This window comes from Martes martes (genome assembly GCF_963455335.1).
Source record: "Martes martes genome assembly, chromosome: 14".
Classification (NCBI taxonomy): Eukaryota; Metazoa; Chordata; class Mammalia; order Carnivora; family Mustelidae; genus Martes; species Martes martes.
In genome coordinates this window covers 55,356,587-55,381,246 of record NC_137902.1, presented here as the reverse complement: position 1 = coordinate 55,381,246, position 24,660 = coordinate 55,356,587, and the positions used below count along the sequence as shown (strand labels likewise).

At 55.4% G+C, this 24,660-nt stretch overlaps 1 protein-coding gene across 1 annotated transcript in view; it reads left to right on the top strand.

Moving 5' to 3' along the window:
* Positions 1 to 21,029, top strand: part of PALD1 (phosphatase domain containing paladin 1) — a 51,206-nt gene extending 30,177 nt beyond the window's left edge. The window contains exons 16-20 of the mRNA XM_080822712.1: positions 791 to 931; positions 1,175 to 1,246; positions 3,434 to 3,574; positions 17,172 to 17,327; positions 19,315 to 21,029. Of these exons, the coding sequence (XP_080678838.1) occupies positions 791 to 931; positions 1,175 to 1,246; positions 3,434 to 3,574; positions 17,172 to 17,327; positions 19,315 to 19,467 (663 nt within the window). The 3' untranslated portion in view covers positions 19,468 to 21,029. The remainder of the gene's footprint in view (positions 1 to 790; positions 932 to 1,174; positions 1,247 to 3,433; positions 3,575 to 17,171; positions 17,328 to 19,314) is intronic.
* Positions 21,030 to 24,660: the final 3,631 nt, after the last annotated feature.

The following is a 24,660-nucleotide window of genomic DNA, read 5'->3' as shown; positions in this document are numbered from 1 at the left end:
TCCAACGGACATCTTGTCTTTCCCGGGGGGTATGTGGCAGGTGTGTCTGGGGAACTGTGTGGTGTGGTGTGTGTATATGGGGGTTGTGGGGTGCTTGTGTGTGACCAAGGTTGTTTGTGTGTTGTGTGTGTGATCTCTGTAGGATTGTGTCTTTGTGTAGTGTGTGTTTTAAGGTCCGTGGGTACGTCTGTGGTGTGTGTGCCCAGTCCTTACTGTGTGTGGGTTGCTGTGATACGTCCATTGTTTGGGTGGTGTGTCTGTGCGGGGTGTGGTTTCGGGCTGGGTGCGTGTGGGGACCTCTGACCACAGCCTGGAAGGGGCGGCTTTGGGGGCTGGTAGGGCCTGCCTCTGTGGGTCTGGTTGCCTGTTGTTTGTCGCCCCCTGGTGGGCCCATGCTGCAGGGATCGGCTGAGGTCGGACCCCTGCCCTCAGGCTGGGACCTGGGTGGGGTCCCTCTCAAGCAAGCGGCGGGGCTGGGGGTCCCCGGGGCTGGGGGTCCCTGCGCAGCCCTGGGGGATGGAGCACGTGGGCGTGGCATACACATCTTTTGTGTCCTGCCTGGTGGAGGGTGCCTGTGCGTGTGGGGGGGGTGGATGGGTGGGTGCCTGGGGGAAGAGCGGATGACACGCCCGGGACAAGGGGTGGGGTGGCTGTTTATAAGCATGCCGTCTTGTACCTGGCTGTCCCGCGATGGCTGCTTTGGGATTGCCACTTGGAGGGGCGGGCCACGTCTGGAGTCTGCTTCCTGCAGCTCTGGCTGCCTGACTCGGACCCTGGTCTCCCCATGCAGGATTTTGACCGGCTGCTCGATGTGGTACGGACTGCCCTTGCGAAGGACCCGGGCACTGGCTTCGTGTTCAGCTGCCTCAGTGGCCGGGGCCGGACCACGACTGCCATGGTGGTGGCTGTGCTCGCTTTCTGGCACATCCAGGTACGTGTGGCTTGTCCTGTCCTGCCTGCACAGGGCAGGGTGCTACTCGGCCCCTGGGACCCTGGCTGTGGCAGGAGCGTGTGGGGGACAGGGATGGTGCACGGCATGGTCCCAGAGCCTGTCCCATCAGTCCTGGGCAGAGGGCTTTGGGGTTGGCAGACCCCTGGCAAGGGGCTCCTCATGTTGGGGAGGGGGGCCACCTGGACGGACGTGCTCCCTGTCCCAGCAGCTGTCCTCCCTCAGGGCTTTCCCGAGGTGGGTGAGGAGGAGCTCGTGAGCGTGCCTGATGCCAAGTTCACCAAGGGCGAGTTTGAGGTGAGCACACCCCACAGGGCCCCCTGGGGACCCCTGGGTGAGGGGAGAGGGCTGACAGTTGTGGGAGATCTTCAGAGCTCCTCTTAATTACATCACCTTCTCCCATGTCATCATCTCTGTGCTCCCCTGCTCCCATTTCACAGATGAGAAAACCAGAGCACAGGTCAGCTTGGGCTCTTGAAGAAGAGGGGGCTAGACTGATCCCTGCCGCCCCCCCACCCCGCCACTTGGCCCTGCCGCTGGGCTGCTCTGTGCCCTAGGGGAGGCCTTAGCCACATTTTGTCTGGATGGTGCTGACGACTGCCTCACAGGCGCCGGGGCCCCAGCTGTGGCTGGTAACCTTGATGCCCGGCCGCCTGTCACACCTCACCCCTGTTTCAGTCCAGGGCACTGGGTGGACAACCGCTCACATTTCTGATTTAGTTATCTCTGTATTGTGCACCTGCCACATGTCATCACCGCAGACACCCTGCAAGCAGGCAGCAGGGTCCCTATCTTATGGGGGTGCTCAGAGCTGGCATGGGGCTCTCTGGTGTTGGTGCTGTGGCCATCTGGCCACACAACATTCCCTGCCTTGTCATCTGGCCACACAACATTCCCCTCCCCCACTGTCCCTGCTGTCTGTCACCCTGGCCTTTGCGTGCTCCCTCAAACTTGCCAAACTCCCTCAGCTTCTCGGCCTTTGCATCTGCTCTTCCCTCTCCTGAAACTCCCCTCTTCCTTCTCACTGATTCGCTGATTCTTAGATTTTTATTTTTTCATTGTGGTAAAATGTACATACCATATTATTGACCATTTTAAGTGTGTTTAAGCGTATAGTTCTTTGGCATTGAGTACATTCACTTTGTCGTGCAACCATTATCACCATCCATCTCCAGAACTTTCTCTTCATCGCAAACCGACCATACCCATACAACAGGAACTCCCCATTGCTCCCTCCCCAGCTGCTAGTGACTACTGTTCTATTTTGTGTCTCTATGGATTTGACTGTTCCCCATATCTCATACAAGAATCACCCAGTATTTGTCCCTTTGTGTCTGGTCTATGTCATTTAGCATTATGTCCTCCATGTTGAGCATCTTTTTGCTTTCATTCCTTTTCAAGGCTGAGTAGTATTCCCTTGTACGTATGGACCACGTTTTGTTTACCCACTCATTTGGTGGTGGACACTTGTGTTATTGTCACCCTCTGGCAACTGTGAGTCATGCTGCTGTGAACACGGGAGCCCAAATACCTGTCTGGATATCTGCTTGCTGGATTGTACAGTAACCTGCTTGACTTTTAAATGGCGGCCATATTGTCATTTGTGGCAGTAGCACCATTTTACGTACCCACCGGCAAAGCACAAAAGGTTGAGTTTCTCCATGTTTTTGCCAACACTTGTTGTCTTCTGTTCTGATAGTAGCTGTCCTGGTGGATGTGAGGTGATATCTCGTGGTTTTGAGTCATATTTCCCTGATGACGAGTGATGCTGAGCATATTTCCAGATGCTTATTGGCTGCCTGCATGTCTTCTGTGAGGAAATGTCTGTTCACGTTCTTTGCCCATTTCTGATTTGATTTGTTTTGTTGCTGAGTTACAGAAATTTTAAACATATTCTGGATATCAGTCCCTCAGTAGATATGCGATTTGCAAATACTTCCTTTCATTCTGTCAGTTGCATTTTTATGGTGTTGATGGTGTCCTTTCTTTGGTTGCCTGTACGTCTGATGGCCTGTCCAAGAAGTCACTGCCACATGCAATGTCATGGAGTTTTCCTCTGTATTTTCTTCTGCCAATTCTATGGTTTTAGCCCTGGGTTTAGGTCTTTGATCCATCTTAAGTTAAATCTGCATGTGAGGGGCGCCTGGGTGGCTCAGTGGGTTAAAGCATCTGCCTTCGGCTCAGGTCATGATCCCAGGGTCCTGGGATCGAGCCCCGCATCCGGCCCTCTGCTCAGCAGGAAGCCTGCTTCTCTTCCTCTCTCTGCCTGCCTCTCTGCCTACTTGTGATCTATCTGTCAAATAAATAAATAAAATCTTTTAAAAAAATTGTTTAAAAAATCTGCATGTGAATATCCAGTTTTCTCAGGACCACTTGTGGAGTGGGCCTTGAGGGGGCCCTTTGTGTGGGGTGAACCTACTGCTGCGGCTGGAGGCCCCACCTCCCTCCCCCCCCTTAGTTTTCTCTGTGCTCTCCTGGCCCCAGGTGGTGATGAAGGTGGTGCAGCTGCTGCCTGATGGGCACCGCGTGAAGAAGGAGGTAGATGCAGCCTTGGACACGGTCAGTGAGACCATGACACCCATGCACTATCACCTGCGGGAAATCATCATCTGCACCTACCGACAGGTGAGCCTCGCCCTGACCCAGGTGTCCCACCCCCAGTGCACAGCGAGCGTGGGGCTGACTGGACGTGAGGCAGCTAGGGCTCCCGTGGGATCCTCATCAGTTCTGTTACTCCTTCACCTTCTGGAAGTGACCTGTGAAATGGAAACATGCCCGGCCCCGGCTCACCCTGGTTTGAATCGGGGAGTGCTTGGTGGTGTGTGTGTGTGTCGGGGATGATCAGAGCGTTTGACAACTCTGGCAGCCCTGGAACCGGTCAGGGATGTGGCCAGTCAGAACCAGCACCCCATCCTGACCCCTGTGGTGCCAGGTGTTAACCGTTCAGGTTCTGGGTCGCGGGGGGCGCTGAGGGTCCCGGGCGGGAGTCAGGTAGCTAGATGGGGCCACTCCAGGGCTTGGCACGTGGCCATCTAATGACCGGCAGGGCACCCATTCAGGGTTTTAACAGCTGATGCCACGTGACTGCTCGGGACCTATGTATGTCTGCGCTACCCGGGGGCTGGGGCTGGCTCCCAGATTGACCTCCTCTGTTAAAAATTGTGTTTGGGTGACTCATTAAATGATAGCAATGAAAATGTTTCCATAAATTTACAAATTTTCTGTAAAAGCCCAGAGTTTCAGCCTATTTAGAAAAAAGTGTGTAGTTCCATTAGCTATCTGTGGGGCTCTGTCATACACAGCTCTCCTGGCTCAGTCAGATGATTTGACATTACCTTCTGGTAACCATGTTCACCCACTCCCATTCCAGAGGCCAGGCTTCTGTTGACCTCAGCAGTGGGAGGATAGGGATCCCTGAACCCCATACAGGGCTCCCTGGTGCAGGGGTGATGGGGTGGGGTGGGGGTGGAGCGGAAGGAAGATATAGAGTCATTCCCCAGTATGGCCGCTAGGTGGCCTTAGTGAGCCGAGCCTGGGTCAGATTCTCAAAGAGGCTGAAGAGCAGAAGGCCTTCATTCTCTAATCTGGTCCTTTTCACCCCGGTGACACACTTGTTTCACACGGGAGTTTTAAAACATTCCCATGCCTGAGTTCCATCCACAGAGTCTAACTTACTAGGTCTCCTTGGGGGGCCAGGGTGTGGGTGTTTTTTGTACAGTTCCTAGGTGATTTTAATGCATAGTCAAGGTTGAGAACCATCTCATCTAAGCGGGAGTCCCCAGCTGCAGTGAGTTTCAAGATCACCTGGGGGGCCCGTTGCTGGGCTCCAGTTCTGAGTTTCTGATTCTGTAGGTCTGGAAAGCTCTTAGATGATGCTATGCTCCTGGTTGGGGGCCCCTTCTGGGGGATTTGCTGTAGTCAAGTCTCACCCTTTTGCTGTCTTCTAAATGACAGCTTTATAGAGATAGAATTCACATACCATACAAAACAATTATTTAAAGTACAATTCCCTGGTTTTTAGTACATTCCAAGAGCTATGTAGCCATCCTCACAGCCAGATACAGAACATTTTCATCGCCCCATTTCGTCCTCCCCCAACCCTAGGCAGCTGTGAATCTACTTTCTGCCTCTATGGATTTGCCTATCCTGGACATTTCATAAAAATGGAATCATGCACCATGTGGTCCTCATGACCAGCTTCTTTCCCTCAGCACGATGTGTTCAAGTTTCATCTGTGTTCTAACCAGGATCATGACTTCATTCCTTTTTGTGACTAATATTCTATTGTATGGATATATCACATTCTGTTTTTGGTGTCATGCCTAATCTAAGCTCATGAGAATTCACCTCTAAGAGGTAAGTAGTTTTCTTCTAAGAGTTTTGTAGTTGTACCTCTTACATTTAGTCTTTGATTCATCTTGAGTTAATTTTTATATATGGTGTGAGGTAGAGATCTGACTTCATTCTCTTGCATGTGGATATCCAGTTGTCCTTGCACATGTGTTGAAAAGACAGTTCTTTCCCCCACTGAATTATTTTGACACCTCTAAAAAAATCCATTGACTGTAAATATGAGGGCTTATTTCTGAGCTTTTAATCCTGTTCCATTGATCTGTTTGTCTGTTCTATGCCAGTACTATACTGTCTTGATTACCATAGTATTGTAGTGAATTTTGAAATTAGGAAATGAATTCTCCAAGTATGACTTCTTTTTCAGAACTATTTTGGCTATTCTGGGTCCCTTGTATTTCCATATGAATAGGAATTAGGATTAGCTTGCTAATTTCTGAACAAAAAAAAAAAGCCAATTGAGATTTTGATAGGGATTTCGATGCAGATCTATTTGGGGAGTATTGCCATCTTAACAATAGTTCTTCTTTTGATGCATGAACATGAAATATCTTTCCATTCACATAGGACTTCTTTGCTTTTTTACAAGATATTTTATAGTTCCAGAGTGTGAGTTTTACACTTCTTATATTAAATTGATTCATAAGTAACTTATTGCTTTTGTGCTATTGTAAATGGAGTTAATTTCTCAATTTCATTTTTTAGTTTGTTCATGGTTACTATATAGAGATACAATTGACATTTATATATTGATCTTTTATCTTGCAACCTTGCTAAACTAATTCATTAGTTTCATACTTTCCTTAGTGAATTTTTTAGGAATTTCTGTTTAAAAGATCATGTTTATGCAAATAGAGATAGTTTTGCTTCTTCCTTTCTAATTTGGGTGCCTTTTATTTAATTTTCTTGCTTAACTGCCCTGGCTAGATCCTCCAGTGGAATGTTAAGCAAAAGTAGCTAGCAGAGACACCCTCCTCTAGTTCCTGATCTTAGGGGGAAAGCTTTCAGCCTTTCACATTAAATCTGATTTTAACTGGCTTTTTTTTTTTTAAAGATTTTATTTATTTATTTGGCAGACAGAGATCACAAGTAGGCAGAGAGGCAGGCAGAGAGAGAGAGGGAAGCAGGCTCCCTGCTGAGCAGAGAGCTGGATGCGGGGCTCGATCCCAGGACCCTGGGATCATGACCTGAGCCAAAGGCAGAGGCTTTAACCCACTGAGCCACCCAGGTGCCCTAACTGGCTTTTTCATAGATACTCTTTGTCAGCTTGAGAAAGTTCCCTTCCATTTTTAGTTTATTGAGTCTGTTTTTTTCTTTTAACAAGGAGATGTTGACTATTGTTAAATGCTTTTCCATATCTGTTGAGATGGTTATCATGGTTTTTGCCCTTTATTCTACTGATATGGTATGTTATTTTAATTGAACTTTAGGTGTTGAACCAACCTTGCATTCTGGGATAAATCCTACTCGGTCATGGTGTGTACCTTTTTATGTTGTTAGATTTGGTTTGTTGAGGATTTTTGTGTCAGATTCATAAGAGATCTCAGTCTCTTTTGTCTTTGTTCGGTTTGGCATTAGGGTCCTGCTGGCCTCACAGAATGTGACTGTCTCAATTTTGCAGATGAGACCGAAACCTCAAGAAGGGAGAGGCCATCATACGTGCATTAGTCAGCTCGGGCTGCCACAATAAAATACCACAACCACATGGCTTAAACAACAGAAATTTATTTTCTCATATCGCGGAGACTGGAAAGTCCAAGATGAAGGTTCTGACTGATTTGTTTCCCGAGAGCACTCTCACCGTACTTGTACATGGCGACCTTCTCTCTGTGTCCTCCCATGGCCTTTCCTGGCTGCCTGGATATGGACAGATGGCGGTATGGGAGAGAGAGAGAGGGAAGGGGCTGTCTGATATCTTTTCTTATAAGGACACTAATCTTAGAGATCCTAGAACAAAGAAAGAGCTAAAAGCAGCCTCAATCTCAGTAGCTGGGATTCATGAGGCCAGTTTAAAACAGGGAAGGACCTTTCTAGGGTTGCCAGTATATAATCTTGCTAAATGTGTCCATTTCAAAGAAAGGAGAGATGGAAGGAAAGAAAGAAACAACAATTTAAAAACCTAACTACCATCTACATGGTGGACATTTCATTAAAAAAAGGATATTTTAGTACCAGAAAGGTAGAATGAACGTGATCTGGGAGTAGAATATGCTCTCAGAGTAGAGTCCTTGAACAGATTTATGTTTCTAAGTTCCTGCGGACCCGTGAAACTGGCTATGGACCCAGATTTGGGAATCACAGCTTTTGGTGACCAGGCCCCTATATCCTTTAGAGAGAAAAGGCAGAATGTCTTTCCTCCAAGATTACCCTGCACTTGACCTGGCCTGGCTAGACCCAGAGTGTATGTCCTGCTAAGGTCAGGATGGCCTGAGCTGCCCCAGCTGCCTTGAGATTTGAAGGGGCCTCTGGCCTGCTCTGTGCATGCCTATGTGTGGACTCTGGAATGGCTGGATTGTTCTGGGCTGATGGGCAGAAGGCATGTGGGTGTGGGAGTTGGAGGAGCCTGGGTTTCAACAGCCATCTTCATCCTCTCCGACCGCCCGTGTCCCCACCTGCCAGGCAGGACCGATACTGCTTCCTGGCAGGGCTGTGTGTGTGTGAGAAGGACACAAGGGACCAGAAGTACAGGGCTGACACACGACAAATGTTCGACTAATGGGAGGGCTCTGAGGATCCCTGTAGGGCCAGAGTGTCCTGTGATGTCCTGTAGCTTCAGAATCCCCTCAGAAACCCTCAGGTTTCAACGCTAAAGGACTTACAGCGCATTTGTCCCCTCTGCTGACAGATGAGCTAGAGAGCGGTTTTCTAGGGTCCCATGTGCGTTGCTCTCAGAGCGGGCCTGAGAGGCGAAGAGCCTCGCTCCCAGACCCCAAGCCTCTAAAAGTTACTCCAAACTGCCCAGCACCTGGTCCGTGTTTAGATTTTCTCAGTGGTCTCCCAGAGTCTTTTTGCGGTTGGATCAGGATCCAGATCAGAACCACAGATCACTGTGGCTGATGTGGCCTGTGGAGCCCAGGGCTGCTCTTCTCCCTCTCCGTCCCCTGAAGTGTAACCCCAGAGGGAGGCGGGTTGCTTACTACACACCTGCGGTCTGGACCCGGCTGGTCGCACCCCGAGCTCTAACTAATCACGGGTGATGCCGTGGGCTTCCACAGGGGTACAGAAGGCCCAGTGGTGTCTCTTGGGACCGGGCAACTGCTGGAGGTCGTCTCCTGGATTCTTTATTTCACTGAGGATTTTCAAAATGCTGATATGCTGGCGCTCTCCTTCCCCTGCCGTTAGCTAACTGCAGTCATTCCGGAAAGGTACTCCCCGCCGAGGTGTGGCGGAGGCAGGAAGGCAGCGCCAGAGCTTGGTTTTTCACTGGACTTGCTCGTGTTAAAGGAGCTTTGCGAGGTGGGCTTCTCTAAAGCCGAGGGGAAGGATGTTGGGTTTGGGGGGCCTCGGGTTCTTCCAGACTCAGACTTGGAACCTGTGATGTGGGTCTTGGTGACTGGGGTGGCCTGGGAGAAGGAAGATGGAGGGGCTCCTGAGGGGTGGCTGGGAGTTGCCAGAGGCCAGGGCTGGAGGCCAGGAGACCCAGCCTCCACGCGTCCCGACTCAGAAACAGTGTGGGAGGTGCCCCCATGAGGCTCACTGAGCATTTTCACTTCCACGGTCTGGCTCAGTCCTTACTGGTATCTGTGCCTGAGGAAGGGGAGGCTGTACCTCACGACCATGTTTGCATTTGAGGAAGGGAGGCCCTGGGCTTGCCCGGGAACCCATAGCTGGTGGATGGCAGGAGGAGAGCGAGACCCCAGGCCCGGACTCCCAGGTCGGGCCCTCTCCGCCCTGCTGCCCAAGTTGGAGGACAGTTTCAGCTTCTTCCCCTCTCAAGCCCTGCTGCTGCGGGGGTTGGGGGAAGCAGAACTAGAAGCCATAATCCGTGCTCTTGTGTTCCCAGCCTGAGGCGGCCAGAGGACAAGAGCACATCGTAGACTTGGGTCATAAGCACAGAGGGAGGGACGGGACTGCAGCTGCACACACGTTTTCCACAGAGACAGGCCTTCCCTGGTAGGACAGTCTTGGCCCCCCTCTCTGCCTGGGCTCATCGCAGGCAGCCCAGCGATGTGTCCTCCACTCTCTAGAGTGCAGTGGGCCGGGGCCTGATCTGCCTTATGTGTGCGAGGGGGCCAGAATGCTCAGGGCATTTTTAAAACCACCTCAAAAAGAAAAAAGAAAGAGAAAGCTCTTTGAACTAAGCCACTCTGTGAGGTGGCGATAGAGGTGACAAGGCTGGGCCCCAGGCGGAGGAGAAGGCTGGGCCCCAGCCCACACTTGGGGACACCATCTGGTGAATTAGTTGTTTCCTGCTGGGCCTAGAAAGGGAAAAATATTTGTGACAGAAACTCAGGTCAGGGCTCCTGGAGGAAGTCCTGCTAGAATCATTAATGCCAGCGGCCTTTTCCTTAGCTTTGGCTGGTGACGTTAATTCTTATTGTACTGTGTTTTGAACAGTCCAATATGTCTCCCTTCTGTCCCTTCAGAAGGAGTTTGAAGAAAAGCTGAGATAAAAGTAGCCACACGGAGAGGAATAAATGTCCTTTGGTCTTGAAATGAGATTTCATCTATAAATCTCTTAACTTTGAACAGTGCTTTTTGAGTTTTCTAAGAACTTACTCTTTTGTCTCCCTTGGTCCTCGGGGCGGCTGGTAAGGAGGTGACGGTAGGTTTTACTAGACCATTTTCCTGAGGAGGACACTGAGGCCTAACGACACCATGATCAGCTCGAAGCAGGACCAGAATCTGTCTCCCAACACCTCAGCCTGTGTTCCTTTCCTCCCCGACAGCCATGACCCAGGGGGCAGTCTTGTGGTGGTGGAAAAAGGAAGGGGCCAGTGAGGGAGCCACCAGGGCCTACCACACGCGCTGCCCTGGGTTGGTGCCGAGTTGCCAAAACATCAGAGGTTTAGCTTGGTGCCCCCAAAGACAAAGGGTGTTATCTTCAGAAGAATACAGAGTCCCAGGTGGGGTCTCCTCGCAGTCTCTCCGCAACTCTGGCTTGGCCAAAGTCGTTCCCTGAAGACCTCATTCCAGTAGGTAATGTGTCTCCAGGGCCTGGGCCGTGCAGTTAGAGCAGCCTTGGAATGCTGTAAGCTGTCACAGAAAATATGATGGAAGGAAGAGTTGCTCAGGTGGACGAGCGGCTGCTCGAATGGTGTGTGTGTGTGTGTAGGGCACGCATTCTCAGAGCTGCGACCTCTCTTGCTTTCCCCTCCTTCCCATGGTATGACTGAGCCGGAACGATCTTCCCTCTCCAGGGCAACCTCCTGCTTTAACCCTGCTGCGCCGTGCCCTGCCCACCTGCCCTGAGCCGGGCTTGGCCCTAAGCGTGCCCCTGGAGGCTTGGAGCTCTCCGTGGCTCGGGAGGGGTCTCCGTCCCAGCCTATATACTCCCCAAGGAGACCCGCCTTTGTGCTCACTGTTAGCCTCTGGTTGTCCCCCCGGGGGTGCCTCTTTCTGCTGCTCATCTCTCTTCTGCTGGGCCAGGGCTCATCTCTGACCCCTTGACCCCCAGGCCCCACCTGGGGCAAGTAGGGCTCCTTAGATGTCTGGCCAGTGAGCAGACCAGTGAGCCGACGGCTGAATAAGTCACCGTGTGATTAAATAGGAAAACGGACTCCTACCCTTCCTTGTACCTTTTTGTTCTTTGTCCACATTGTTGGTCTGCCAGTAGAGGGCGCTCTTCTCTAGCCGCCCAAAATGCGGAGTACGGCGGGAAGCCCGGAGTTCTAGCCAGGGCTCTGCTAGGAGCTCCCTGCACAGCCCTGGGTGGATTGCTTTGGCCTGTCTGGGCCTTTCCTTTCCCATCTGTCACGTGGGGTCACTGCTGCTTCTCCAGCTGCCTATAAGGGTGGCAGTGAGCACAGCTTGTTTCCAAGGTCAAGTGAGTGTGTAAGGTGCAGTGGGCGGGGCGCGGCGGGGACACCAGGCCAGCTCACTAGCTTACGTACAGGGCAGTGGGCTCCCGAGGGCTGTCTTGGCACCGCATCCCAGAGCCTGGCCTAGGAGTAAATGATGTTTGTGGAATGAAGGGCGCACAGAGAACCCTATGGTGCCAGGTTTAGTCCCTTCCTGCTTTGAAAGTACTGAATAAAATGTGTTCTTTGGGGGCGCTTGGTTGGCTCAGTTGATTAGGCATCTGCCTTCGGCTCAGGTCATGACCCCAGGGTCCTGGGGTCGAGCCCTGCATCAGGCTCCTTGCTCAGTGGGGAGCCTGCTTCTCCCTCTGTCTCTCCCCTGCTTGTGCTCTCTCTCACGCTCATGCGTGCTCTCTCTCTCTCAAATACATAAATAAATCTTTTTAAAAAATGTTTTGTTTTGTTTGGAAAACTGGCTACTTGTCTATGGGCCAAGGGCCATTTTCTCTCTTCTGGGGACAAGGTGTAGAAAGCATCCTTGTGCTCGAGGCCCTGGGACAGGCCCGAGGATGGTTGCAGGGACTCCTAGAAAGCCTCTGGAAGTGGCTGGCACTGATTGCTTGAGAGCCAGTGTCTGACAGGGAGAGGGTGGCACTGGGTTTTGAGAAGGATGGGGGGGTCAGTGCTCTGGGACCTCGCCCCTTAGAGACTAGCCGTCTTCGAGGACTGCCCGCCGCCTGCCCAGCTGGACAGCAGAGGCCACCAGGCCATCCGTGCTCATTGCTATGAGTGGGTCAGGGAAAGGGCAGCAGGCGGACTCCAGGAATGAAGGTGTCTTCCAGTTGGGATTGACTCAGGCCCTGAGCCCGGCCTCGCTTGCCCTGCTTGTTTCTCTCCTTGGGCTCTGGTTTTCCCATGGCCTGGGCTGCGTCCAGCTTTCCATGCGATCCAGCAGGTCAGCTCATCTCTTTGACCCCGGTCGCCCCTTCTGGAAAGCAGAAGGATTGATGTAGGTAAGCCCGGGCTGTCTGTGATGCAGGGCTTGATAACAATGGGAGATCGAAGTATTCGGCAAACATTTCTGGTAGGCCTCCTGAGTGCCAGGCACTGTGCTAGTTCCGGAGATGCCTCGTGGACAGCCCAGGAAAGTTCCTGCCCGCGTGGAACCCACACTCCAGGGAGGGAGACACACGAGGAACAAGACACAGGTCAAAGTCATGTTGTATCCAGTCGGGATGCCTCTGTGGGGGTAAGGGGATTGCAGTTTTACATGGGGTCTGGGTTAGGAAGGGGCTTGATGAAAAGGTGCCGTTTGAACACAGACCTGAGGGGGTGAGGGAGATCCATGCCGACATCTGGACAGAGAGATATGACAGGTGCAAAGGCCCTGAGGTGGGGGCTTCCTGGTAGGTTTGAGGAGCAGGAGAGGAGGTCAGAGGTTACAGGGGCAGGGGCAGGCGGAATGGGGCCCTGGTCTGGGATTGCACAGATAATTACACGGATGTCGGCTTCTACTCGGAGCACCAGCAGGGGCCTGTGGAGTGGGTTGAGCAGAGGAGAAAATATAAGGTTCTAGCCGGCTTACTCTGGGGCTGTGTTGGGAATAGTTTGCAGGAGTGAGGTGAGGGGGACCAGGAAGGCCAGTCAGGGACTGTCACTGAGGTGACGCGGCTTGGGCTGAGGTGATAAAGAGGCGAGCAGCAGCTGGGAGTGTTCAAAGCAGTTGACGAGATGCTCTGACTTGTTGGCTGTTGGGCTCAGAAAGGGTGAAGTTAGGGCAGAAGACCAGGTTTTGGCCTGAGCAGTGGGAAGAATGGACGTTAAGATGGGCAGACCTGTGGATGGGCAGGTTTTGGGAGAGCTCAGGAGGCTCACCTGGGACATGTTTTGTGAGTGTGAGAAGTTGGTTTGATATCTACCTAGAGCTCTCCAGCATGACGGTGCGCTCGAAGTCTCCATTCAGCTCGGAGTTTGGATTCCCGGAGGCGGAGGCGCACGTGTGGGGTCCCCAGTGTCCTGTCTGGACTCTAGGTTCCAGAGGGCACTGGAAGCATGAGAGTGGCTGAGCTGGCCTAGGGAGTCTGTGCTTATCCACTGGCTGGGTGCCTGCTGCGTGCCTGGTCTGCGTCCTGACACTGACATTTGGGGTGTTGGGGAGGATGGAAGTTGTAAACCTCGTTATAATCTGATGCCTGTCGCCAGGATTGTTTTCAAGACTGATCATTCCTTGGGGAGCAGAGGAGACTGAGGAGAGGCTGGAGCACTCAGGGTGGTCTGGAGCCTGGGGCTCAGGGTGGGGGAGCCTGGGCTCAACCTGGGTCTGGAGCGCTGAGTGGAGCAGGGCCAGGCCTGGTGGAAGGGAAGGGCTTTCCAGGCAGAGGGAAGGCAGGGGTCAAGGTACAGAAGCAAGTGAGGTGGGGCGTGGTTGAGCTTGATGCCCACAGGGCCCGGAGGGGTCAGAGAGCTGGGCGTTTGGAATTTGTGTCCCAGCTGGGAACTCGGACGTTGGGCGCTTACTTAGCCTTGTCCAGCCTCATCTGCAAAATGGGTGTCCCTCTAGGAGATGTTTTAGGATCTAACACTCCGCTCTGGATGTGACAGGCTCAGCCTGGCACATGGCATGCTGTAGATCCTTGACACACCTGGGGAGAGGGATCAGCCCTGCCTCGGTGGGTCTCTTCCACGTGGCCCAGCAAAGGGCAAGAGCTTCAAGAGAGCCATGGCTGTAGACGCTGGGCCTACATGGATGCCGGCCAGCCGCAGGCCTGAGAGAGCCGAAACGCCCAGCACCCTTGGCCACCTTTCCTAAGCCCCTTCTATTTTAGGACTCGGTCCCAATGGATGTGGAAGCCTTGTCCAGCACCACCACAGCTAATGACAGCCTGGCCTGCCAGGCCATTTTAAAACAGCTCTGCTATTTTTATCAACAGGAGGAGGTTGGCCTATCCTTATCCTCAGACAGTGCCCACATCGGGTTTTAAGGAATTTTAAGGAAATCGGGCCTTGATAGGAAGATGGGTCATTGTCTCAAATCACAGACTATGATCGCACTCAGGAAGTGCCCACAGAACCTTCTGGGGGGTGTCAGGTGTCACCTTTACTTGCGGTCTGAATTTAGAGATAATTCTACCCTACCTTGCCGGTAGGGCTCAGAAGGAGTCACCCAACCTCTCCACCCTGAGTTTTGCTCAGAGGCGGTCCTCTCTGGTGTGTCTGGGAGCAGCAGGCCCCTGTCCCCATGGGAGTGAGGGCCTGGGGAGGACAGGTCTGGGTGCCTGTGCCCATGGGCCAGCCCTGGAGCCGTGGGCTTCTCATGCCCACGGGATGTTTCCTTAGCGCTAATTGAAAGTAGTTTCAAACGGGTCCTGTCTTGTGGAACTGTGGGTGATTTTCCCTCCTTCAGTAAGCTCCAGGAATAGAGACAGGGAAGGCAGCGGGAAGGATGGGGCGGTGAGTGCCCCGTGCGGGGCAGCAAGGCCCTCCTTAGGGAGAGCGGGGTGGTGGTGGATTGGCCATACTTTGTCTCTAGGTAAATTTTTTTGGGGGGTCCACTACCTAATTTCTAAACAAAATTGCTTTTTTTTTGAGCACCTGGTGGGTTGATCCTTAAAACCTCCTGCGGTCATCTCGGGCAGCAGCCCTGGGGCCATTTCCACCCTCACCCCCTCCAGAAGCCCTCCATGGCCCCTTTGTCTGTAGGATCAGGGCCTGGCTGGCCTTCCACACCCTATTCTCATCTCCCCCCATTGCTTCTTTCTCTGTGCCCCCTCCCCGTCAGTTTGCCTTGGACACCCCTCACTCTCTGGCCCCTTCCTTCTCTTCTCAGGGCACCTTTCTGCCCACCCCTTTTCCTAACCCACCTCAGATACCACCACCTCCTGGACGCCCTCCCTGGTCCTGCTCCCCTCCCTGTCTCAGTCCCTGACCCGACTGCTCTGGTTGCCCTGGGACTGTCCTCGGCCACCCAGCCGGCCCCCGAGGGTCGCTGCAGGCGGGGCCCGTGCACGCATCATCCTCGTGTGGCTGCCCTCTCTCCTGTTCCGTGGCTTGCTGCAGCTGCTCATGGTTTACGGGTGTTTCCTGCCACCTTGTGCATCTGAGCAGTCCCACCTCCAGAAACCTGGGAGCTGAGAGTTCACATGGCAGGACCGGGCCCAGAGCTGTGTCTCGCAGGGAGCCAGAGCGGTGGCTGTGGGCCCCTTGCCCCTCCAGGGCCCCTCCACTACCCATCTCCCACCCCTTCCCCGTCCCCAGTGCCCCAGAGCTCCTTCTTACTATGTTCTTGCTCGATCCCGGGGAGGCTGTTACCTGAGGCAGAAGTGAGAGGTGGGGGACCACAGGCCCTGCAGACGGCTCCACTCCAGCTCCTGGTTCTTGGGGCTGTGGGTCTCGTCATGTCTGGGGTGGCATCCCTCCCCCCCCCAGCCTTCCCGCAGCTGGGCTGAAGTGTGCCTGCGCAGGAAGGCTTCTGGCAACGGGCCTGCTATGGGGAGGCGGCCCTTCCTGCTTCCTGGGTCCCTGGTTTCTGGTTCCTTGCTGTGCCCTTGAGGAGGCTCCTGGCACCTGAGGGAACAGCCCCCGGGGTAGCCTTTCTGGAGCACAGGGAGCTGCCCTGGGTGGATGGAGGCCTGGAGGGTGTGGGGTGGGGTGTGGCGTTCCCTCTCCTGGGCTCCCCCTCCAGGGCAGGCGGCACGTCTGTGGTGGGTCAAAGGAGCACCTCAGGCATGGCAGCAGGACACTGTGCCACGGGGACGCCGACTCTGTGTGGCTTGGGGTGCCCACTGATGCCCACACCGAGGAAGCCTCCAGAGCACCCCACTTAAGTCCCCTTTCTCCTGAGCACAAGCCTCCTGGGGGTCTTCTGGTCAGAGGCCACTCCTGCCCCTACACCTTCAGTGACTCCCCTGAGCTAAAGCCATGGGGCTCTATCCCATCTGCAGGGTCCCCCGGGAGCTTCTCAGGATGCTGACCTGTACCCCGTGTCTCGCAGGCTCTCCTCTCATGGGTCTGAGCTGGGGCCCCGGTGTCCGTGTGCCAGCGTGGGGAGCTGGGCTGGAGTAGAGCACGGGCTTCCACAGTCGGCTGCCAGCCCAGTTCCCCGTCTTGTCCCTTCACACCCTCATTCCAGCCAGGCCAGCGCCTGCTGGGTACTGTCTGCGCACGGTCTGCACCGCCCCATGGGCCGCTTGCTCTCTCCACCCCGACCCCAGCCAGCCTGCACTGCCCAGCCACATCCCACGCTCTCTGGGAGACCTACCCTCAGTCATGTGGTGGTCCCCTCTCTCCTGGCATGTCGCCTGATGCTGTCCTATTGGGGGCCGGGGATGGCTTGTTAAAAACACCGATAGCCCCCGACCTAACACACACACCTCTTTCTTCCCTCAGCCGCCTTATCTTTGGTTGCTCCCCAGCCCTGGTGGCCTTTCTAGGATCTATTCCAGCCTTGGGGAGGGTAGGGCCAGGACCGGGGGGCTGGATTCACCTCGCTTCTGCCCCTGATCCTGAGCCATTTGAGAAACGGGCAAGGAAGTCCATTAAGGACCCGTCGGGGCAGAGGCCAAGGCGGGAGCCGCCCTCCCAGGCAGAGACACATGCACTTGCCTGGGAGCCACGGGAGGCCGCAGAGCTCAGGCCCCAGGGGCCGAGGGGAGGCCATGCTGCATCCAAGGTCAGAGCCCTGATGGCTCAGCCTTGCTGTCCTTTGGCCTCCCTGGAACCTGACCCGGGGCCATGCCCTGGGCCTCGCTGTCCGAGTCCCTGCCTCCTGTCTAGTCCCGGAGCTATGTCTGTGTGTGTGTGTGTGTGTGTGTGTGTCTGTGTGTCTGTGTGTCTGTGTGTGTGTGTGTGTCCCCATGCGTGGGGTGCAGGGATGGGCCCCGCGGCAACTCCCACTCACTGCCCTCGTCCTCCAGGCGAAAGCGGCCAAGTCGGAGCCGGAGGCGGGGCGGCTGCGGCTGCGGAGCCTGCAGTTCCTGGAACGTTACGTGTACCTGGTGCTCTTCAATGCTTACCTCCACCTGGAGAAGCCCGACTCCTGGCAGAGGCCCTTCGGTTCCTGGATGCGGCAGGTGAGAGGCCTCCCTGCGCCGCCCCCACCGGCTCCCCGGGAAGCTTCCATGAATGGGAGTGTCTCTATCATCAGCGTTGGGTGTCCAGGCCGGTCTCTGCTCGTGACCGGCCGCTGGGAGGCGTCGGAGGCGGGAATCAGTGTTTGGGGAGATGAGGGACACGGGGAAGAGTGCAGGGCAGTGTGCCCGGCCCGGCCCTGCCTGCTCTGGCGTCCCAGGGCTGAGGTGACCTGGGTGCTTCGTGCCCGCTCTCGTGTTCACACCTCCCCTGTGCCCCGAGAAGGGCAGGATGGCGTGGTGGCCCCCTTCCGGCCCTGATCTGGGACAGGTGGGCCCTTCCCTCCAGCTGTCCTTGGCACAAAGGTGGGATTGTCTCGGTCCTGTCCCTGCCACCTGAGAATGCCATGGTGGGGATTCCATGAAATAGATCGGGTGCCGTGTGCCAGGCCCCGTGTCAGGTCTGCCTTTCGTGGTGGCTGTGCTCTCCTGTGGCACAGGGGAGGAGACTGAGCACAGACAGGGGAAGTACTCACTCATGGTCAGCGGGCGGGGCCGCTTGGCTGGCTCCGGAGCCCACAGTGTCTGGCCCGAGACGCCACCCTCTCGTTGCCTCTCCACCGTCCCTCTCTCTGCTTGGCCTCCCGGTTCCTCTAGTTCTTCCTCGGCTTGGCTGGTTTTAGGGGCAGAGTAGAGCTCCTGCCTTGGCACTTCTAGGTCTGGAGAAAGGCCTCCATCCCCCCCCCCCCGCCCCGGAACAGTGGCCTTCAATTGTCCCTCCACCGGGATACTGGCCTCTCTCGGCCTTGCCAGCCTGTCCTGATGGCTCTCATCTGGACTGGAGACTGGACTTAGCTTCCATGGGGCAGGTGGGCGGGAGAATGGGTGGCAACCCCAGCCAGAGTGGACATAGGAAGAGCACTGAGGCTTAGGCAGGTGTGTGGCTGGGGTCGGAGCTGCCCAGGGATAGAGGTGGGGGGCGACGGCAGGGCCTGGTGGCTGCTGGCAGCTTGTGCTGAAGACTACCTTAAGGGTGGTCCTTGGGAGGATGAGTGTTGAGTCAGGGGACCCAAGTCCACACGGGGGCCGTCCTCTTGAGCAGGCCTGGACTTGGCTTCCTCTTTGGACCCCTGGGTGGGATTGAGGTGGTGGGGGACTTCGGACACTTCTGCTTGGGTTCTGCTTGGGGAGTGGACATGGGGGGAACCAGGGGCTGGGCAGGAGCTTGGTCCCCACCCCAGCTAAACCTAGGTGATGCGTGTTGGGGGCTGTCAAGGAAGGAGAGAGTCTGGGAATGGGGGCTCCAGCCTCAGTCCCTCCCTTCTGGGGATACATGGAGGGCGGGGTGAAGGTTGCCTCGGGGACTCTGGTCCGAGTGGAGCCTGTATCCTCCCCATCTCCTAGGATGGTGGGGGGGGGGTGGTCATTTAATGATTTACCTGGGCCGCTGGGCCATGGGCCTGCATGGAGCATGTCCAGGAAGGCCCCCGCCTGCCCACCTGAGGGGAGGCCTGTGGTAGGCCTGACTGGTCCACATCTGGAACACACAGTCCCAGGGCTCCGGCTGGCTCCTGCGCCCACGCTGCTTTCTCCAGCCCTCCGTGGGGAGCCTGGCTATAATGCCCAGAGCAGCGAGGCCTGTGACCCCGAGCATCTCAGTGGGCACATCAGGGCCGCATGGGCACAGGATACTTGGCTTCCTGCACCGCTCCCATCCGCCTTGCTATCTGCTGGGTTCTTTCTGTGCTTCCCGACCCCCACCAGCATGGTCCTGGGTGGTAGAGGATGAGGACGCTGAAGCTCGTGGTAGTTGAAATGCAAGCTTGCTCAGGGTCTGAGCTGGTGGAAGGCAGTGCTGGGCCCCAGCCTCACCTGTGTGGTCTGGAGCCCAGCAGGGGGAGGGGCAGGGGGGAGGGCGTGGTGACGTGGAGGGGGCGGGGTGACCCTCTCTCCCTGGGACTACTGCCCCCAGCTCTGCTGTCTTCCCCAGGTGGCATCGAAGGCCGGAGTCTATGAGATCCTCAACCAGCTGGGCTTCCCTGAGCTCGAGAGCGCCTGGGACCAGCCCTTCTCCAGGCTTCGCTGCCGGTGGCAGGAGCAGAGCCGCAGCCCCGAGCCCTCCACCCCTGGGGACTTCCTGTAAGATGTGCTCCCCCCATCCCTGCCCACCGCCCTACACGGCTTCATGCAGGCTGGGGGTGCTCCAGGTGCTCTTTGCGGGGAGTGCTCTCGAGGAATCCATGCCCCAGCTTCCCGGAGAGACTGGGGCGGGGTTGGGACCCTTTTTAAAAAAGAGCTTTTTATAGGACAAATAGTGCACAGTTATGCTTGTGAACAACAGGCGCGTGTGCCTTGCAGACTGCAGACGGCTTCCGAGGAGCTCAGTCCCCAAGTAGCCAAGCAAAGCTACTTGCCACGGCCACGTGCGCACCCTCCTCTCCCACCCCACAGTGGTCCTGACAGCCTGGGGTGCTGGGCTGGTTTCCCTCTCTTGCTGCCCTCCCTGCTTGGCTCCTGGTCCCCCGGGAGTGGACAGGGCTCTGGTGGACTTGTCACCTTAAGGCAGCTTCCCACCCAGTGTCCTTGCCTCTCGTGCCCCATCTCCAGCCTGGAGACCCCAAGAGCGCGACCCTATAGCCTGCTGAGTCTGGCAGAGGCTCTGCGTCTCCTTCCTTCCCCGCCTTGTCCTCTGGGGCTGGCGGAACTGCGGAGGTCCTCCAGCTGGAAGGGCAGAGTCCCTCTCAGGAGGCAGGAGCTTCTAGAAGGTGGTTGCAGCCCTATAAAAGAGGGAGGCCTGCCCTGTTTTCCAGGGAGCCAGGGTGGGCAGTGCTGAGGAAGCCCAAGCTCCCAGCAGGGGGTCCCTCTCACTTCTTCCCTGCCCTGGCCACCCAGATGGCCCCAGGTCCCCTCCAGCTGCAGCAGGAGCCCCGAGGATGGCTGGGTGACCCCGAGTGAACAGCAGAGCATGCGAGTAGACTGAAGGGTGTTCCAGGGCACCCCAGCTGAGGACCCCTGAGGTTTCCTTCCAGAGGGAGCAGAGAGGCCGAGGGTTGGGGAGCAGGAGGCCTTGGGAGCAGCTGTCCCCACGGTGGGAAGGCTGCGGGGAGCGGTTGGCCCTGTGGAGGTGAGTCGTGTGGCTCTTCCTCTGGGGACCACTGTCTGCTGACGCCCCGGGTCTGGTGGTGCGGAGGCTGCCCCTCAGGCCTGGCTTGTGGCAGCCTGGGAGTCCTCCCCGGTTGAACGCATGCACTTCTGTAGAAAAACAGCAGAGGCATCTCTGGTCCTGGGAGGACTTCTGGAGAGGCCAGAGTTGTTCACATCCACCTAGTAGTGGAAAATATTTGGCCATCTTGGCTAAAATCTTCTGCAAAACTACTGTATGTCTATTCATTACCTTTTCGGATTTGTTTTTTTGTTTTTAGTTTTGCATGTATTAAAAAGTTTTCATTTCTTTGCAGACAAGGTCTAGATGAGGGGTCACAGATCAGGCTGAACTGGGAGGGATCCTCTGTGTTCTAACGGTTGGCCCTGACTTTCAGCTGTGCTGGGACCATGGGCTGGTCACTTCGCCTCTCTGCCTCAGTTTCCCCATTTGTAAAATGGGAGAATAATACTTGCCTACCTACCTCACAGGGGTGTTGTGAGGACTCATTTGTGACTCTTTTTTTGTACAGAGCTTTTGAGCATTAAAAATGGCTAAATGTGAATTGTGCCTGCCTGCTGATATGTCCATAGTATGTTCTATAATGGATGCGAGCTGTGGTCCTGACTCCTTCAGAGTAATGGTGGGGGGGCAAGGTGAGTTGAAAGCACCGCTCTCTGAGAAGGTAGGTTTGTCCAGACATCCCTCTCCTTCCTTCACTTTCTTTCTGTGTGACTGTCTCACTCTGGATGCCTGGGGCTATCATGCTGAGCCCCTCCTTGAAGAGCATGGTATAATAGGCAAATTCATGCTAAAGTGTGAAGGACTGTTGTGTTTGGACATGGAGCAAAATGGAATTTCAGGGGCTATGATGGAGGATGGACCTCAGCCTCTCCTCCCTCCTCTCACTTCTGTAGGCTTTGGTTGGCCCCTTTCAGCCCCTAAATACTTGGACACAATGGCATTGAGAGATTGGCGTGTAAAGAGGCAGCGAGGAGTGTGAGGCAGAGGGCACAGATCCCAGCTCTCCCAGTGTTAGGGGAATGAGACCTTCTGGCTTGTATTTCAGAGGTCAGCTGGGGGTGGTCAGAATGGAACCCAGAGCCCCATGGGTTATGATGATCTGCCGGGTGATGATCTGCCCAACCTTGGGGGAAGGTCTCCTGGGGTTATTGCCCAGCACGACAGAGTCCAAGAGGCTCCCTCTGCCTTCTGAATGTGAATGCAGAGACATGCGTGGTATGATGTGTGTGTGTCCCCTCCGGCTCCCTGGGCCATCCCACTTGTGGGAGGGCATCGGGCCGTTATGTGGATGGTACCAGCTCCCATATCAGGACCGCCTCTAGGGCAAGACACCCAAAGACTGTTCAATAAGTGAAGACACTTGAAACCTTCGAACAGCCCCTGATGCATCGTAAGTATGTGGTCAGTTTTAGCCAACTTGGCAGAATCTGTCTGCCAGTCCTTTTGGGGTGCTCAGGAGTAGTCTCCTCACTTATCCCATGTGTGGTCATCGCTGTCAGGGCTTCCCTGCGCCTTCCAGAACTTCATACATCACAGAGCTCTGACCCACTGAAGCGCCTAGGCTGGGAGGTGTCACTGGGGACAGGGCCTGGGGTCTGTGTTTACTTGCAGTCGAGGAGCCCGATGAGGTCTCTTGGGGGAGCTGCCACACTCCCCTTCCGCTGCCCCCCTAGGGCTTGGCACCTAGGCCAGCTGCCTCCATGTGCCTGGCTCCCACGCCCTTACCCTGAGTTCTGTCACACGGGCTCCTGGGCCTTCTGGGGGTCCTGCCACACCAGTTTGCCCCTGTGTGCAGACCAGATGGGCCTTCGCTGGGACCCTGCCTGCCTTAGGGATGCACCTGTGGGTGCTAATGAGCACTTGCCGGCTTCTGTGTCTAAGGGTGGGTACGGAAAGTGAGGATGCGTGTATGGGGGCTGTGGGCAGTGAGTCAACAGTCACACACAGGGCTGTGACAGGGACAGCCCCACCTTCCAGAGCCTGTGGTATTTCCGGGAAGAGAGTGAACGAGTCATTTGCACTGGGGATGGTGAGGACTGGGATGCTGTGGGCTGCCTGTAGACGGGAGCAGTGAGGTCGTGTACAACGTCCAGAGTTCTGCCTGGGGCCCCGGCTTCCATTGCTCCCTTCTGATGGAGCTTCTAGAATAAGGAAACACTGAGGGCATGGACCCTGGGGGCAAGGACCCCAGAGACACGCTGGGCCCAGAGTCAGGCCCCCTCCCCCTAGGACCCCCAGGGCTCAAATGATCTGAGTTATTTCTGACCCTACTTACCCTCCCAGCCTTGACCAGACTCAAGAATTGGCCATGGTCTGTGGAAGGGGGACCCCCAGAGTGCCTTTGGCTTCTCTGCTCGTCCCAAGAACTAGGATGAACCGGAAAAATGGCGCCCACCCAGATGTTGCCTGACAGATCTCCCCTGCCGTGTCCAGCCCGGGGGCCCCCAGCTTCCCCTGCAGACTCAGCCCTGGTAGGTCTCTACCTTGGTTTTACCTTGAGAAGGGCTGTTTATCTTTCATTCCCATAAGTAAGGCATGATCAGCAGCTCGTTAGGAAAATTCAACCAGTATCTTCATCCCCCTAGCTCACCGCCCCCACCCCCCGCCCGTGGCTAAATAAGGCAACTGGCACTGTCCCTGGCTGTGGCATCCCCCGCCCGTGTGTCTGGCCATAGCAGAGACACACAGCCGTCTCCGCTCCGGCATCAAGAGTGATTTCAGCATGCGTACCCTGGCCTTTGAGATCTTGGGTGACTCACTTTGTCTCTCCGAGTCTCCAGTTCCTCAACTGTAAAGGAGATTAAAATACTTGCTTTGTCCGGAAAGATCAAAGTGAACGTAGGGCGCCCTAGTGCCTCGTCTTACACTCCGCAGGAACTCCTGCAGGAATCATCTTTGTTCGAATGAGTTTGTTATTCTAAGACTCTGAGCAAAGGTGGTGACAGGGACAGTGGCGGAGGTGGTGACCTGGAAGTCAGGGAAGCTTGAGCCAGTAGGCGAGTGATGGCAGGGAGTCAGAGGCTAGTGGGTGCCTCTAGCTGTCTGGGAGGCAGAGCTCCGTCTGTGTGTCCTTCCCTCCTGGAGGAGTCCGTCGAGGGGACGAAGGTACGCCCCAGTGCCTCATGCAACTCTTCTCGTAGGAAAGCCCTATGGACTTCTCTCTGGTTAGAACAGGTGTGGGGCCTGGGGAAGGGCAGACTTGGCCATGTCCTACAGGAAGCCAGCAGCGGGGAGCTCTGGGGCAGCCGACTGGAGAGTGTTTCTTAAGTTTGTTGTGGTTGGATTAGGGCAGACAACCCAGCTTCCAGAATATTTCCCTGTCTCTGGGTGGCCCAGGAGACAGCAGCATTGGGCCAGGAAGCTCCCGGGGCCACTAGAGCTGGGCAGTTTCTGCCCATTGCAATGTCTGTCCCAACTGGCCGCCTAGCTTGGGTCTTCCCCAGTGCTCGGCCCTACAGCTCCTGGCCATGGGGGGACCCTTCCTTCCCTCTCTCTTTCCCCAGCTATCAGACCCTCCTAGCCTTCTGCTGCCTCCCCCTTCATCCTTCATGGGGGGGTTCCCCAAATAAACCTCTCATACATCTAATCCCATCCTGGTGTCCGTCACTCTGAGGACCTGAACAGCACCCCCCTCCCTCTTGTCTTGACCTCTCTGAGCAGCTACTTTATCTCCTTCCTGGGGAAGGTCAACCTTCTCTGGCACTGCTCGGGGAACGTGACCTCCTGTCTCCGTCTTCATCTGTTCTTCATTGCCCTGCCGTCCCGTCTCCAGGGAGGGACCGCTGGTCCTGCAGGTGGGGACCAGGACACCGTTGCTCAGGCTTCCCTGTGGCTAGAGGGATGAAGAAGAGAGGAGGATGGAAGGAGTTGATACCCCCAAATCTGCATATGGCGGTGTAAGCCTCTGATTATTTTCTAAATAAAGGGAATGCCCATTTTAGCGGTTTTGGAGCCGCACCTCCAGTGTGTGCTCCAGAAACGTCCTCCTTGCCCTTCTGAAGAGTACGTGTACTCTTCCCTACGCTTGCCAGCACTGCCTGTTACTTTTTTTTTTTTTAAAAGCTTTTATTTATTTATTTGACAGACAGAGATCACAAGTGGGCAGAGAGACAGGCAGAGAGAGAGGAGGAAGCAGGCTCCCTGCTGAGCAGAGAGCCCGATGCGGGGCTT